The sequence below is a fragment of the Triturus cristatus genome, chromosome 6 (genome assembly GCF_964204655.1).
Source record: "Triturus cristatus chromosome 6, aTriCri1.1, whole genome shotgun sequence".
Lineage (NCBI taxonomy): Eukaryota > Metazoa > Chordata > Amphibia > Caudata > Salamandridae > Triturus > Triturus cristatus.
In genome coordinates this window covers 946,665,724-946,682,412 of record NC_140589.1, presented here as the reverse complement: position 1 = coordinate 946,682,412, position 16,689 = coordinate 946,665,724, and the positions used below count along the sequence as shown (strand labels likewise).

Genomic DNA, 16,689 nt, shown 5'->3' with positions numbered 1-16,689 from the left:
TCTCAGAAAAAACGATGGATTTAGGCCCAGATTTCTGTACTGAGGTGAATGTATGACATTGTTCTGCATTCTGTCCACCAACTGTTGTTTTTGCATTTGTCACCTCGAGTGGAACGGGTATGCCCAGACGTGGGTCCCGTGCTCTCCATGCCACTGGAATCAAGCTATCCTGGCTGAAGAGGGGTGAAACCCCGAAACCGGTCCTAGGGTGCTTGTTTCCAGTCCAGGGAGGACCTGGCTTGGCAGTTGGGGCTGGACTGTTCCCATGAGGCACAGGGTCAAGACTGATTTGCATATGGCTGGGTTCAAACTGGAATGGCATGGTGAGCAAAAAAACGATGGATTTAGGCCCAGATCTCTGTACTGGGGTGAATGCATGACATTGTTCTGCATTCTGTCCATCAACTATTATTTTTGAATTCACAAACATCCAAGGCGGCGTCCACATTTAAGAACCGAAGCGTGTTCGTGTGTCACGCTGTGAAGGTGATTGCTCCCGTCACTCCCACCTCTTGTGATAAACTCATAAAAATAAGAGTAGCGTCCTCTAACCAATTAACGTGATTGCTGGGAAACAAAAAAATGTTATCACTGTCAACCGATAATCTCTCTATTGTTTAAAACAGATCTCTTTGTAATGGCTAGAATTCAAGATTTATTTTTTATTAAAGTAATGCAACCGACCTCTGACCCTCAGACCAAGGTTATGGGCAGCCATATTGTATGAAGGCGAAACATGGTATGACAAGGCAGTAGAAGTATGCAATTTCACCACTTACACGTGGGCCATATTACAGGCACTGGGACCAAGATCAGACACTTTTCGTTGGAGTGTTGTGATAATTTCTTAGCACGCGTGGAGACACCCGTACGCGCGTTCCCTTTCCAGAACAACCCTCCTTCCCCTCTTCCCTGTGTCGGTAAAGGTATTAAACTTCATTGCGAGAACCATGAAAGGCAACTTCACGGTTTATGCTTAATTTGCACTGCCAGCGCGCGCGCGGGAGGGAAGGGCGGAGGCCGTCAGTCTCTTCCTTTGAAGTGAGCTCAGTCTGGGCTGGGAGTAGCCTCTGTATGTAGCCACGGCACTGTAAGTAATGATGTGGTACCACAGACGCTCGGAGCCAGGGAAGAGAGCTCCTGGCAGAGACGTGGAGTCAAGGAATAAGAAACTGTGCCCACATTACTGCAAAGCAGGCCGGGCCACGTGAAACCGACGGGCCCCAGGGCCAGCTGGAAACGCCGTCCGTCCCTTTTACATGAAAAGCTGAGCTTCAACCCCTTAAAATAAGGGGAAATGAAAGTACCTTAGGAAACGCAACAGTATACAGGACAGCGTTCAAGCACGTTCTTTGACCAAGGAAGGAACAGATGACTGGAAACTCATACTGGTAGTTGGGAAAGAAGAAGTCCAATGTGGAGACGCTCGCAGCAGAACCCAGAGTGAGACATGGTATCACGTCACTTCCTCTTTACGGAAGTGGCGTGGCCCTCTGGATGATGTGCAGGCTGTAGAAATAGGGAGTCAGGTCTCTAATCCTGGCTCAACCACTGTGTGAATCTACGTAGCTCACGTTTTCACCTGTGCCTCATAACCCCACCGCCACACGAGTGCTTAGAAACAGGCTAGCTCCCAGTATTGTTGTAATCGTAAAGTGTATTTATATAGTGCTTACTATCCCTGAGGAAGCAATGAAGTGCTTTGCAGCAAGTAGCAAGATACTCCTTAACCCAAGGTTAGAGGTAAAAGGTAGTAGATTAATACAAAATAAAAAAAAGTTTCTTTTTTTGTGTTATTTTGATTCCTGGTGGATTAGTTGTGGTGATTGTGTTAAGTATTAGGTGCTCTATTTAAAAAATAAAAAATAAAAAGTCAGCATTCACCATCTTTTGACCTGAACTCTCATGGTCGATTCGCAAAGGGAAAATGCTAGATGTGTAGATGCAATACAAACATTTCATCCACGTGTGCGTGACATATTGGGCTTTGAATTCGGTATACTCCATTGTTACTCATGCATAAATGGTGTATGTTGTGATCTGAAAGCCTTTTTATAAGAATCACGTACATTAAATGAGTTATGACGTGCACAAATTAAGTGTGGAAAGTGCATGTGCATATTTTTGAGTACATTAAAACTGGGTTCGACAAAGTGAGACTCCTTTCCCTAAACACACTGTTGTGGATGGCTAATTTTAAGGGTGTGGTTTTCATAAGGGGGCCTAGGTCTTGTGACATTCGCGGCCTAATTTGACTACGTTTTGAGTGTTTAATGGGTTGTCGCATACAAAAAGAACAAATGATGGACGGAATGCTGAACAATGTCAAACATTCACCCCCAGTACAGAGATCTGGGCCGAAGTCCATCCTTTTTTTTCCCCTCACAACGCCATTCCAGCTTGGACCCAGCCATATGCAAAACCGTCTTGACCCTGCGCCCCATGGCGAATCCAGCACGAACAGCCTGGCCAGGTCCTCCACGGACACGAGAAACAAGCATCCTAACGGGGGCTTGGGTCTCAAAATCCTCTATTTAAACCGTGCCAGCTACTGTTTGCCTACAGAAGTTGGTCCTGGTGGATTGTGACATTACAATGATGCCATAAGCCATGTTGCAAGCAAAGAAACAAAGCCCCTGTCCACTGGATGAGTGCTAAAATGCAGACATCATTGGAGTTCAGTAGACTCTTAAAGCCCTTGGGCCCCAGTGCAAATAAACCTTCTGCTCTACTGACAGCGGATCCCCTTTTGATTGGCCTTTTGAGGGAAACGAGGTGTGAACTCGAGTAACAGTGAGTGTGTTGGTGGGGTGATAGATCCCACTGCAGTGGTTTAACCAGCCGTCCCAATCAGAGAAGTAGCGTTCCCTAATGTCAAGATTAAGGTGCAGATATTTCAATGGTTGTTTTGAGTACCTAGCGTCTGAGTAAAAATTACTTTCAGGACTTCCACTGAGGACCTATGTGTATGGAAGGTGTTACTACTGCACACCACTGGTTGGGTTCTGTCCATTTAACATTGGTTCTTGTGTTTCCACGCAGGGCTGGACTCGCAGCAGCAGGAATCGGCGTTTCTCCAGGAGGCTGGAAGGGTGACGGCCGGTTTTGCAGCAGTGGAGAACATTTTTAGGTCTCGCCTGGCGAAAAGCAGCGCATGCGTTGCTCGCCATGGAGAGCACCTTTTGTAATCAATTCAGCCAAAGCTGAATGCACGTGCTTACCAATGGACAGAAATGGCTGCTCTCGCCATTCACAATGGTAAACATGCAAGCGTAGGGACAAAAAAATGCACGCGCATGTGGACAGCACAACGCCATTTTTGTGCACACGCGCGCTGATTTTTTTTGTCCCTACGCGTGCATGTCGGCGTGCGTGCGTGCGCAGCCACCGCTCAACTCTAGGAGCTGGCGCGAGGCTTCCCTGCTTGGCACTCACTGAAGGCGTCTCCTCCGCGCCCCTGCATGACTCTCACCCCGGGGGTCTTCTTTCCACTCATGCCCGGTTCTCACTGAGGGTGCCACCTGTTCAGTCGTGCACGAGGGCTCGTTGTAGGTGCCCCTCTCCAGCCCTGCAGGGTGCCCCCCTGCCCCTGCAGCCCCGCTACCTCTCTGCCAGCTCACACGGTCAGCAGCGGAGTGCCAGCCAGTGCCCCATCGCCCCTGGATTGGCAGCAGGCAGTCAGCTGACGCGCCTCATGAATGAGCCGCAGCGCCTGCAGCCTGGCAAGGGGAGGGTGGGCACTGGAGCTGACGGACGGCTTCGCGGACATGCGTGTCTGGCACCAGTGTCTGCAGTGATTGGGAAGGGTGTACGTGCCGCAGACATCGCATCAGACCCTGCAGACAATGCACGGGTGGCGGTCACTATCAGAGCGCCTTAACTCGGGAGTATTCTTTCAAGCGCTAGGAAGCTCTGCCCCCCAACAATCGTATGACTTCTCTTTAATGACAAAGGTGCATGGAAGCACATAGCTGTGACCACCCAATGGCAAGACCTGGGCATACTTGGACATTAGGTATTAGTCACTTTTAATGTATATTGAACTAATAAACGATGAATGTTGTGTTTATCTTGAAAGTAGACAAACAGTGCCGCCACGTGGCAGACTGTTATAAGTGCCGTTGCTGACAATTAATTGCTGGTACCAAGCACTGGAAACCACAGGCTCAAATTAAGCACTGCATCTGGTTACCTTGAGATTTACTATTCTTAGCTCCGCATCTACAAAATACCTTTGTGATAAAGCGCTAGCTGATATTCTGAATGGGACTTTTTTGTAGTTGGGTATCACACAACAATATTGTGATTCCTGCCAAACAAAACAAGCATTTGGAATGCAATAGGTTTCACATTTGCAAGAGTTTAAGCTATTAGCATTGTAAATGACAATGCCTCTTATCTATGTAAATAAAAGGCAATGACATTTACAATGCCAATAGCTCAAACTAGCGTAAATGCGAGACCTATTGCATTGCAAATGCTTATTGTTATATCGGACCCCAGTTAAAAAAGCAGCAGGGGGGCTGGTCTGTCAAAATTGCCACGGCTGGTTTGGGATCCCAATTCGGCCCGGTTTCCACGTTCCGGTATTTCCTTTCACAGACGATCCACAGTGCGGGAGCAGAAAAGGCGTAAGTGAGGTGAAACACCTACCCTCTAGAAAATTTTATTTTTATCATACGGCATACTATAGTTGTTCTGTATCGCGGGGTATTCATATTTTGCTTACGGTATTCCCATATATGTTAGATTTGCGTGTATGGAGAGATTACAGCTTCATCCTTGCGTAATTATGATTTACGCCACCTAATACAAAATTTTGGAATCGGACACCAAGCTTTGACTACATATTCTGCTGTACATGTGGGACCTCCACTCACAACCCTGGTCTCTCTACAGTCACCTCCTGCCCTCACAGTCAAACCAAGGAAACAGGCCATCAGACAGCAGGCGGAAAAACAGACTCTCGCCACAAAGGCCAAACTGTCTAATCCCAAAAATCTGGCAGGAACAGGACAGGGCCCCTCTCCCATGCCAGCTTTCAGTGTCTGCTTTACATTTTCAGTCATTAATTGGGGCAAGGAACAGCGGCAGCACTGGCGTGAATGTTACCAACATTAGCATAACAACGGTCTTCTCAGAGCAAAAACACGGCGCCATGTTTTTTACTGGCAGGTGAAGTATTTGCAGGGAGCAAACAGTGTGCTCCCTTTAACATCATGCTGTCCGAAGATTTTAGGAGGAATCTGCGTGACAATTAGCGAGGTCAAACAAAATACTAAACTGGGGGTTACCACAGAGTTACGTTGGGTGTTTTAAAGACCCAGCGCTGTGCAAGTAAAACGATGGTAAAATGCGAGTAAAAAAAATGTATTTCTGTACGACATGGTACGAAATGATCCCTGGTGGGCCCATATTGTGAGTGTGCAGAAACAAAATCTGGCCCACCCCGAGTAGAGAGCCAATAAACAAACACAGGGCAATGCCTTCCAGAATCAGAGGCCTGGGCCGTAGGCTTCTCTGACGGACCTCTGTGCTGGGGCCCGGGGTAAAGCTGGGATGCTGTGAAGTAATTAAATGCACTGTCTGGGACTGCGAACCATGGAGGGGTGTGGAGTTTTGTGGGGGTCGGAGGTCGCTCTCTCGCTGCAGGTGGCCCGGCCTATTGAAAGGAAGGTGGCGGCAGCACACAATGTGTTTTGACTTACTGCATGCATGGCTGAGAATGTCAATGCTTGGAGTCACAGCCTTCCCTGGTCAATAATTCCAAGGTCAGTTATAGCTGTTAATTGCCCGTTTCATCATTTCACAGCCTAGCTTTCAGCTTGGCCCACAAAGGCACAGTGAGCATTTAACAGCTGTCAATGACCTCAGCAAAGGGCTTAAATAAAGACGATAAAAGCAGGTATGAGGTCTGTCCATTATCACTGGAGCATTCTGTGAACACCAATGTGTCCTCCTATTTTCTTAGATGCACCTTCAGATGTAGAAGGATTAAACAGTTTATTTATTTTTCTAGGGCTTCGATTTAAAAGATGTGGTGGGTAACGAGGAAAGATTGCACGCCTGTTTTCTATCACCTAAATTGTGGTTAGCGTACTTTTTCTGCTTGCTTCGGGACTGGTGCAACAAATGACTTTACACACAGCACAGAAACACACAACGACAAAAGTTACCACACAAGTAACACTTATGACTGACAGGGAGGTCAATGGCGTGGCCGCAAGCTTAGTATTCTGTGGTACGACCATGAAATCGGAGTCCTAACTCGGTTGTATCGTCAGTGACGTAGCCAATTTATCATGGGCTCGAGTGCAAGGTAGCAAATGGGCCACTTGCCCACTGTTTACAATCTGAAATTCAGCAATAACGCGGGTTCAGTGGGCCCCGGTGCCACTGCACCTGCTAACAATATGGTAGTTACACCCCTGTGGAAATCATTGCGTATGCTGTTGAAATCAATTAACAATACGTGCTCCCTAAAACTGTCCACAAAACCTTCAGGGGTGCGCGTGTGCACTGTCAGTTTTACAATGTGTGCCAGGAAAAGCTAAACTGTGAATCCCAAATGCAGTTCGAGTACACGTGGAAACTTGAACCCTGCATCTAAACTCGTTCCATGGACATGTTTCAGCAGCCAGGCCTGGGAAATGTACCTGGAGCTGAAAAACAAGCTTAGCCAATTTCCCTGAAGAAAATTTTAAAGACACATTAAAGATATGATATAGATGATCTCAGTGCGCCAAGGTAACATGATTCACTAAAGACGACGACACTGGTAAAATCTGATGCTACCCACCGAGTTCTCAAAACTTCAAAAAGTCCGTGCATGTCAAACTCCTCACACAAGTTTTTTACTTTGCATTCTGGGATTTGCAGTCCTGTTGGCCCCGTGTTTAGCTCAGGGCTGCAAGTTCCAGAATAGAAAAAACATAACTGCATCAGCTGTTCATGCAAACAAATGGAAAAGCTCAGAGCTCTCTGCGGATACAATGAAAAGTTTGCATTTGGCACCTTAAAAGAATCAGATTTTCGCTCCACAAAGAGGAATTCTATGTATGTATGTAATCTCCCGGGTGCCTTCAGGCAGCAGAGATAACGTCATCATCAGCAAGTGTTTGCACTACAACTGGGTGCACAGCCGAGGCGCGCGCACTAGCAGCACTTAAGAAGTCTGGCAGGATAAGTATTTCTGGGTCATACACTTTCTCCCTCGCTCTAAGGGGAACCCAGACTCGGCCAACAAAGTCATGCACGACAACTAAGACCAGTCCAAAACAAAACAAACCCGCGAAACACATTTCGAGGAACTAAACAAATGTACAAAAACATGTTAAAAGTAAAACAATGACGAATCGTTGCCTTCAAAGTGCCTCAGAATATTTCCGTCACATTTCATAGGACGACATTGATTTGAAAACACAGTTCAGTGCATTTTGTCATGTTCAGTGAATGCATGCCTTTTGGTGTGGAACGCTTTTGTTTTGGCAAGTGATGGTATGTTTTGAGCTCCCTGTCACACTTATTGTGCCGCAATCGCAGGTCAGGTTGCTCTGGTAAATAACTTCTGTGACGTATGTACAGATCACTGTGTAAAATGCTATATGTGTTGAAGTAAATACAAACAAAACCGTCTCAGCTGTTTGAAGTGAGCATGAGAGCAGCCTGGTCAATTAGTAGCCTGAAAATAGAGTTCCAGTCTGATCAAGGCTCGCGCATCCATTCATCCTTCCGAGGTCGGAAAAATTAGTACCAGTTTTTATGGGTGGCAACTACTGTGCCACCGTAAATCACATAGACACCTATGACAAGGTATGAAGCGCTACAGAAGTAAAAGCCAACAAAGCAATAAAGAACAGTAAGATGTTGCATCATGTCAGGAGTGTGCAGGGAGGGCTCTCTGTCCTTTTTGACACCTCCCGGTACTTATAGATTTACTTTCTTCACTGCATAAGCAGGACTACATTTCCCAGTATGCACCTCCACAAATATGACTGGATGATCTCTTCACGCCTGCAAGGGGACATCTTGGGATCACGAATGCATTACCGATGTAATGAAAGTTCTCGGGTCCAAACAGGTATGATTCAGGTCTGCTGGGTCGTCAGTTATTTGTCCCCTAGCCCCCAAGCGCACTCCCCTCCCCCAACCCTCTCACCGGCTGCACACAAAAACTCACCAGCATCCCCATCACATCGGTCCAGAGCCTGGAAATGCCATCGGACACGTCCGTCTCCTCCTGGGGCTCTGGACAGGCCGCTTGGTCCTCCTCCTCCATGGCTGCTCCCCCGCCTCAGCAGTGCGTCGGCCCGGCTGGGTCAACAACCCTTTGCCCCGGGCAGTACCTTGGGGGGCTGCGTTTTTGTAAATACTTCTCCGCGGTCCCGGGGCAGCTTCACCATGCTCTTGAATCTCTGATTAATCCACCTCAAAGGGGAGCCTCTGAATTGTCCCTTGGGACGGTGGGTATTGGGCAGGCCGGGTCCCGTCCCCTCATCGCGAATGCCCCCGGGGTCTCCAGGTTCCTGCCGGCTGCCGAGCGCTGGACGCTGGAGTTGATGACATTCCTTCGAAAACTTTTCATAGCTAGACGAGCCTGCTACAGGCACACTCCAGCTGAAGCCTGGACTGCACCACAGAGGGACGCACCAGGGGAGTCATTAATGTTGCACACATGACTCATTCTCCTGGAAGGCTTTGCAGAACGCAACACCCACGACTAAATATAGATTTCACAACAGTCAGTTTTGCACAAGGAGTGCTGGCGAGATGAAAGCTAAGAGGTAGCAGGAAGCACGGAGGATCACTTCTAGACTCCCCTTTCTCCTGAATGGACTCTCCCGACTTCACATGACTGCTCTCACTGTCTGTCCACCAGCTAAGGCTTTCAGCAACAAAAGGTGCTGTGATGTCAGTCAGGCTCTGCGCGTGGAAATGCGCTGCAGACTAGGGGGGTGACATGCCTGCTGGAAGGGGGGACACCGGCTGACACATGCTTTCAATCGTAGAGAACTGTCTACTGCAGAAACCGAGCTGAGAGAACAGGATGAAAGGGATCTCCTGAGGACATGTAATAGTTGCCCATGTCAGGTGCTGGTTGTTCGTTCACCCTCTCATGCTATTTTGATTGCATTTTGCATCTTTCTCGTTTTGGTCGTTTTATTCACAATGCACGAATACAAGTGCGGAACCCAAAAGTAAAATAAATAAATAGTAAAGGCCAGAATGAGTTACTCCAACCTGATATGATATTATCTAAAGTTATCATGGCCCCACAGGCAGAGGCGCAACTAGATCCAAATTTCGGGGGTAAGAAAACATTTCGGGGGGCTGAATCTTTAAGCAATAGGCAGAGTGGGGCTGCGGGGGCTCTTAGAAGGGGTGAAACAACAGCAAGGCCTCATTAACATGCAAATGGTCTTTTAAAGACCTGTGAAGTGCTCGGGTGCGGCTGTGTGAGTCCCCGGTAAGCTGGGGGGGGGGGGGGGGGTGTTGCGCTCCTGCCCACAGGGTTAATTTCTTTAAAACATTTTTATATAGCAGTTTATTCCGCCATTATTACCGTTTCAGGCTGCTATCGACATCGTTAGTCGCAGGATAGGATGACGTTTACAACAGGACGAGGGGCGGCGGTGGACGAAAATCATAACTATTTGAAATAGTGCCGCTTTTGTGTGACATGGAAATAGTCTATTTCCATGTCACACAAAAGCGGCACTCTTTTTATAACCTTAGAAATATTAAAGTTTCAGTTGGCCCAGCCTGGTTTAAAAGTTTCAAATCATAGACACATCTAAGCCGCAGGTGCGTCAGTCACTGGACCACCTTACCGCCAATATAAGTGTCTATGTGAAAAAGGTTTTGGGGAAACACAAACGTACTTTATTTATCCGGTTCTCCCATCGCTGTACATAATAGATTCATACTTAATTCCTAAACAACCGAAAATAGATGGTTTTACCTTTATCAGTCTTGCCAGGCCTAAACCCTGCAATCTTGATGTTTGCATGGATGCGAGAGCTGATGGCTGTATGTCCGGATGCTTTCGGTGAATGAAAAACAAAATTCCCCTCCAAAGCAGAGAATTCCCTTGCCGCAGCATAAGGGGCTTTTCACCCCGCCCCCTCCGCCTCACTGCATGGGACAAATGCTGATCCGCATCACCAAGGAGAAAGGCTTGTTGCCTGAAGTGACCAGGGTCCCAGAATCCGCTCCATCACCCTCCCGTCGCCATTGTGTTCCCCTCTAGCTGCTGCCTCGCAGACATGCTCTCGCATGGGAGAGCGGGGAGACATGGCAAGGGGTCCATGCATAGGCAAATACCGACGCAGTAACCGGGCGAGGTCCCGCAATCGGAAGGGAGGGGGGAGATTAGGGGTGAAGGAGTGACGGACACATAGTACGCGAAAAGAGATGGATTTGAACTTTTATTGAAATCTGAAATCCAAGTTCCAATTGGAATATTTCTAGCCTGCAAAATAAGCCGGCGACGGTATCAACAGCTGGGGTATTTTTCACGGCCTGGTTCCAAGTGACGTCATATTTAATAACAGTAAAGTTTGAGTTGTCTTTCCTGCCAGTCGGAAACCTATGATATCAAAACCGGTCTGTTGAGATCTACCTGCATGCAATATAAGGTTATGAATAGGCCTGGGCGTTAGCAGAACTCTGCGAAGTGAACAAAAAACTCAGACACATTAAGCGGACTTCCGCAAGCGGCAGAGTGCGTTAGGTCGCGCCATTCGCACTGATGTTTAAGGGCCGGGTGTTTGTCCCACAACTTTCCAGCGCAAACGGCACCATGCCCAGCACAAGAGGGCGCTGCTTCTTTCTGCCGCTCGAGCAGATTTTCTACTCAAGCGGCAGTTTTCTCAACACAAACGGATAGCTTCTCTACATGAGCAGTTGCGAATATCCGTGACCGCCCAGGTTGAGAAATCTCACTGAAAGGTGGTCCTAGCATTGGAATTTCCTCACTCGCCAACTTAACCTTGGCGAGCGTGGAAAAAACTGCACACCGCTTTGCGGAACAGAGTTTTTCGGAACGCCGCGTGCTCCACGGAGTGCGAAAACCCGTCAAACTCCACGAACAGAGTTCACCGCCCAGGGCTAGTTATAAATGCCCCATTTCGCCCATCCCCCATATTAAGCTTATCTAATGGGCCGGAGTGCTTGCAGCAATAGGGTATTCATGCCAAATATGCCAAAGATGTGTCCTTCTAGTGTTCTTCAGGTGATGTCTCTGTCCCAACTCTCCACCACCACTCAATATAAAACAAACCATACCTGCCAATCCGCTTCTCCCACTCCCAGGTCTGTCTTCTGTCATTCACTAGACATTTTTTTAAAAGATACCCGAGTAGTATTCTGGCTCCCTTTCCCTTCTTCCACCTTACCCTTAGTGTATATTTAAAAATATAGCTGGCATCCTGCTAACATCTTCACCACCCTTTGCCCTCACTTCCTCTGTATATGAAATGTACCTGGTGTTATGTTATCCTCCCTTCGCCTTCCTCTATATCTCCCTTCCCTTCCAACTGAAATATACTTTGGCGTCCTGCAACCCTCCCATACCTCCCAATGTCTGATCTTACCATTCCCATACATATAAAAAACTGTGCATTCTGCCACCCTCTCTCAGTTCCTTCTGGTCTTTCATTCCCATTCCCTCCACCTTCCCCATCCCCCTTGTGATAAGTATAAATGTTGTCCTGCCACTCAGCCCTCCCCAGCTTTCCCTCGCTTAGTGTCCCAGCATGCCATGCACCAGTTCCCCATGACATAGTGGGGAGCAGCCACCATTCTCAGCAGCAGCCCTGTCACACAGGTGCTGACCATTAGGGATCCGCTGTCAACCGTTGGACTGGGCAGACTTGTGGCAGGCAGGAGTGATGGTGAGTGGTGATGCTACATCATCACCCGTCACTCCACCTCACTTGGTTCGGCGGAAAGTGAGAGGACACCGGGAAAGACAGCAGATTATCATTCACTCTTTTACTCAGGGATCGGTCACATGCTGCTGGCCAATGGAGGATTTTAATTTAGATCACCATTGCGTGTCCCAACTAGCCATATGCTGCTGGTCAATGGAGGATTTTAATTTAGTTCACCATTGCGTGTCTCAACTAGCCACATGCTGCTGGCCAATAGAGGATTTTAATTTAGTTCACCATTGCGTGTCCCAACTAGCCATATGCTGCAGGTCAATGGAGAATTTTTATTTAGTTCACCATTGCGTGTCTCAACCAGCCACATGCTGCTGGTCAATGGAGGATTTTAATTTAGTTCACCATTGCGTGTCTCAACTAGCCACATGCTGCTGGCCAATGGAGGATTTTAATTTAGTTCACCATTGCGTGTCCCAACTAGCCATATGCTGCTGGTCAATAGAGAATTGTAATTTAGTTCACCATTGCGTGTCTCAACTAGCCACATGCTGCTGGCCAATGGAGGATTTTAATTTAGTTCACCATTGCGTGTCCCAACTAGCCATATGCTGCTGGTCAATAGAGAATTGTAATTTAGTTCACCATTGCGTGTCTCAACTAGCCACATGCTGCTGGTCAATGGAGAATTTTAATTTAGTTCACCATTGCGTGTCTCAACTAGCCACATGCTGCTGGTCAATGGAGGATTTTAATTTAGTTCACCATTGCGGGTCCCAACTAGCCACATGCTGCTGGCCAATGGAGGATTTTAATTTAGTTCACCATTGCGGGTCCCAACTAGCCACATGCTGCTGGCCAATGGAGGATTTTAATTAAGTTCACCATTGCGGGTCCCAACTAGCCACATGCTGCTGGCCAATGGAGGATTTTAATTTAGCTCACCATTGCGGGTCCCAACTAGCCACATGCTAAAACGGCCTTTTGCCATCTGAAAACGACAGTCAGATATGAGATGATAGTAACAACGTCCATCCCAGCAGATCTCTGATCTTTGACTTCTTTCAACATATGCCTCCTGAGGACCATACATTTAAACAAAATATCTCAGATTGGGCACCACTGTGGAGTAACCAGCTAAGTGAACTATGAATTCAAGAAATACCACAATGAGACCTGCAGAGCTGCTAGCTTACTGAAAATCATAAATTGGCCACCTCTCCCAAATTGCTTTATGCATCACATTGCTAAGCTCTGCATCTCATAACATGATCTCGGTGGTCTTAATGCACGACATGGAAAGACTTCCCACACAGGATAAAAAAAAGACAACACCCATCAAGCCACATACACTACTACTCTGTAGCATGTTATCCATGTAGGCAAGTACTACGCACTCCACAAATAGGGGTGGTAAGCACTATATGTTACAATGCAAAACAATACAATACAATACTTCTCTCTTCTCTGAAGACCTAGCAGTTTGGAAGAAGACAGGGCAGGGAGCCCGTATATAAGTTCTAGTGGTGGGACATCACAGGAGTGAAAACACAGGATATAATTCCCATATTCAGTTTACATTATAACATAGGAGTCATTTCCCTGTATTACACATCCCCAAACAGTGGACATGAGAAGAGAGGAGGTTCATTTAAGAGGCACTGCTAGTACAGTGGTCAGGTCCCTCGTGCCCACAGGGCACTGAAAAAGTAATGCGCATGCACTTCATTCCACAAGCTTTTCCAAACCTTACTTTGTGCTTCTGCACTACTGAAGCACTTGGTGGACAGGAGAGCTCTTGATCCATACATGTCTTGTTGGTTGCCTCCTAAATAAACCAAATGGACTACCATCACTTGCAGTCCGTTACTTGCGGTTAAAAGGAACGCCGATAAACTGTGAACCAACCATTCTATTTTGATCTCTAACATCCCAGTCTCCACATATTCATTTCTGTTTTCTCCTTGAATGATTTGTGTTTTTTACCCAGACAGAGAGGGACAGAATAGTTGACCGTCTTCTAAATAGCTATGTTACTGCAATTTCACAGACCAAGACCATTCCTGCTTACACTCTTACATCACAAAGCCCTGCGATTCAACAGGTAACACAAGCTGAAGATAAACAGGTTCCCTAAACATGGAAGGAAACATTCCTCCAGCCCCTCGTGAGTAAATGGTGTCGTGCTGCCAGTCAAAGATACAACTGGAATGCCATAGACATGAAACAATTATGCTTGATAACACTCAGAAGGCTTTCTTGACAGCCCCTATGAAGAATAAGTGGTTGCCAGATTTTGCCTAATTCTTCCTCCCTGTGACACCTGCTCCTAGGAGGACACACTCCCTCTCATACGTTATCACAGGCCTGCCCATCCTATCCGTCCATAGCGGCACATCAGAAGCTAGTTGACGGATATGGCTCCTGAAAACTGTTCAACTAAACAATGACCAATGAATGTAATCATGGAACTCACCACCAATTCTCTGACTCTTTCATTGACCTACACAAATTAAGCGTTCTCTGGCTCTTTCATTGGCCTACACAAAGTAAGCGTTCTCTGGCTCTTTCATTGGCCTACATAAAGTAAGCGTTCTCCGACTCTTTCATGGCCCAACATAAAGTAAGCGTTCACCGGCTCTTTCATGGGCCAACATAAAGTAAGCGTTCTCCGACTCTTTAATGGGCCAACATAAAGTAAGCGTTCTCTGGCTCTTTCATGGGCCAACATAAAGTAAGCGTTCTCCGACTCTTTCATGGGCCAACATAAAGTAAGCGTTCTCCGACTCTTTAATGGGCCAACATAAAGTAAGCGTTCTCTGGCTCATTCATGGGCCAACATAAAGTAAGCGTTCTCTGGCTCATTCATGGGCCAACATAAAGTAAGCGTTCTCTGGCTCATTCATGGGCCAACATAAAGTAAGCGTTCTCCGACTCTTTCATGGGCCAACATAAAGTAAGCGTTGAAGAACAGAGAAAAGGCCAGACTCGCAATTACTGCTACTACACTGCCTTGCAAATTGAACACTATAGTGAATGAGGAAACCCCTGATCTGAACTTTCTGCTCCACAGTAGTGGATAGCACCCATACGTCACAAGCTAGTACGAGCTACAACTGCATGCAAGCAAAAAAAGACTAAGAGCAGACTACAAATTATCACATTTCCATTAATGAGTGTCTAGCCATTTCATGTTCTACCTTAGGTCACTAACACACATCTTGGTGTTTATTGCCCATGCCTTACACAGGCATGTTCAATTTTAGCAACCAAGTTTGCAGGTAATATCTTTGTGTTATTTGCTTTTGGTGCCAGTAGCTGAAAGTAATTCTACCTATAAAAAGAAAGAAAAAAACAGCCATCTTGCTTTAACCAAATACACTTGCCTTGCAGTAAAGTTTACGGTCAGGAATAAACATGTGACACAATTCCTTACAGAAGTCCAAAAACTAGAAAGCTAAGGGTTGTGTGCCTTGTCACTACATGAACAATCCCACAGATCCTAGACCAGTGGTCTAAACATTTTACTGCTGCACTCTTGTAAAAAATATTTCTTCTGGCTCCCCAGAATAACAGCACTTTTTGCACATTATTCACAAAAATTGGTAGTTTCAAACATATTTAATAGTTCTCGCACTGCAGTTATGGTAACGCATCCTTTTTAAATATGCGATCAAATTAATAATTGGCAAAATGGCATGAGCAGACTGGTCTCCCAAAAGTCCCCACCTCATGCTACCAAGGCCTGAATAAGGAAGATTTTCAAATGGCTCCCAATCAGCACCCGAAAAACTATTACACAAGCTCTTGTCATAAGCGAGCTGGACCACAGGTACACCCTCTATGCCAGGATCAACAAAAAGTTCGCCAGAAGGCAGCAGACCATTCAGAACTCGGCGGCCAGAATCATTCTTAACCTCCTACGCCACACTCATATCACACCGCACCTGAAGGAGCGCCACTGGCTCCCTATACACAAACTAGCACAATTCAAAATCCTCACACACACTTTCAAGGCACTACACTACACTGGCCCAGCATACCTCAACAGTTGCATCCTCTTTCACATATCTTCCAGACACCTCCGCTTGTCAGGACTCCTACTTGCACACAAACAGCGCATACACAAAACCTGATCCGGCAGTCAAGCCTTTTCCTACATCGTGCAAAAAAAGCGTAGACGACCCGCAGCTACACATATGAGCCTCATTTTCCGATCTTGAATTCAGTAAGAAGCTGAAGACCTGTTTTTTCGAGCAGTACCACTAGGCCCTACGATTGGCTAGACTCACCTTCTCAGCGCCGGGATACTCTCCTGGGTAGTAGTGTGCTCTGCAAATCTGCATAGCATAACAAAATGCAAAAGAATCCAGAAAGTGAACCTTTATCAGAAATGGAGGGTAATGAGTTTGATAGTTATTTGGACCACCCACCACAGTCTCTTTGACAGCTACTTAAAACCAGGACATGAGTGACAAAATATGCTATGGTGCCTCACTACAGAGAGACTCAATGACACTCTGTTTTGTTCACTAAAAACAAAACCCTGTGAATACAGCCAGATGCTCCTTTTGGCCAGTGCCTGGGTCTCTCCTGCAACTAATTCGGGCTACACCAGGTAGCCCCCCCCTCAGTTTAAAAAGCTCTGTTTTAGCGTAAAACACGATTTGCCTATATGCCATCCTACTACAATTCAGCTAAAAAATCTTGATAGTGGAAAGCAAGTACCTTAATATTCCTCACAAACCACTACTAAGTTCAAGGAACTGCACACCACCTTGTTTCAAGACCAACCCTTTAGTCA

General features: G+C 46.6%; 1 protein-coding gene across 7 annotated transcripts in view; it reads right to left on the bottom strand.

The window, feature by feature from the left end:
- The window catches only part of SASH1 (SAM and SH3 domain containing 1), a 546,848-nt gene that overhangs the window by 318,950 nt on the left and 211,209 nt on the right, over nucleotides 1-16,689 (bottom strand). For 2 of the 7 annotated variants that reach the window (XM_085611629.1, XM_085611630.1), the window contains exon 1: nucleotides 8,180-8,880. The exons of 3 other annotated variants lie outside the window; for them this stretch is intronic. In XM_085611629.1, the coding sequence (XP_085467755.1) occupies nucleotides 8,180-8,278 (99 nt within the window). In that variant the 5' untranslated portion in view covers nucleotides 8,279-8,880. Of the gene's footprint in view, nucleotides 1-8,179; nucleotides 8,881-16,689 lie in introns of those variants that run through there. 2 more of the 7 variants (XM_085611632.1, XM_085611633.1) reach the window with 1 other exon arrangement.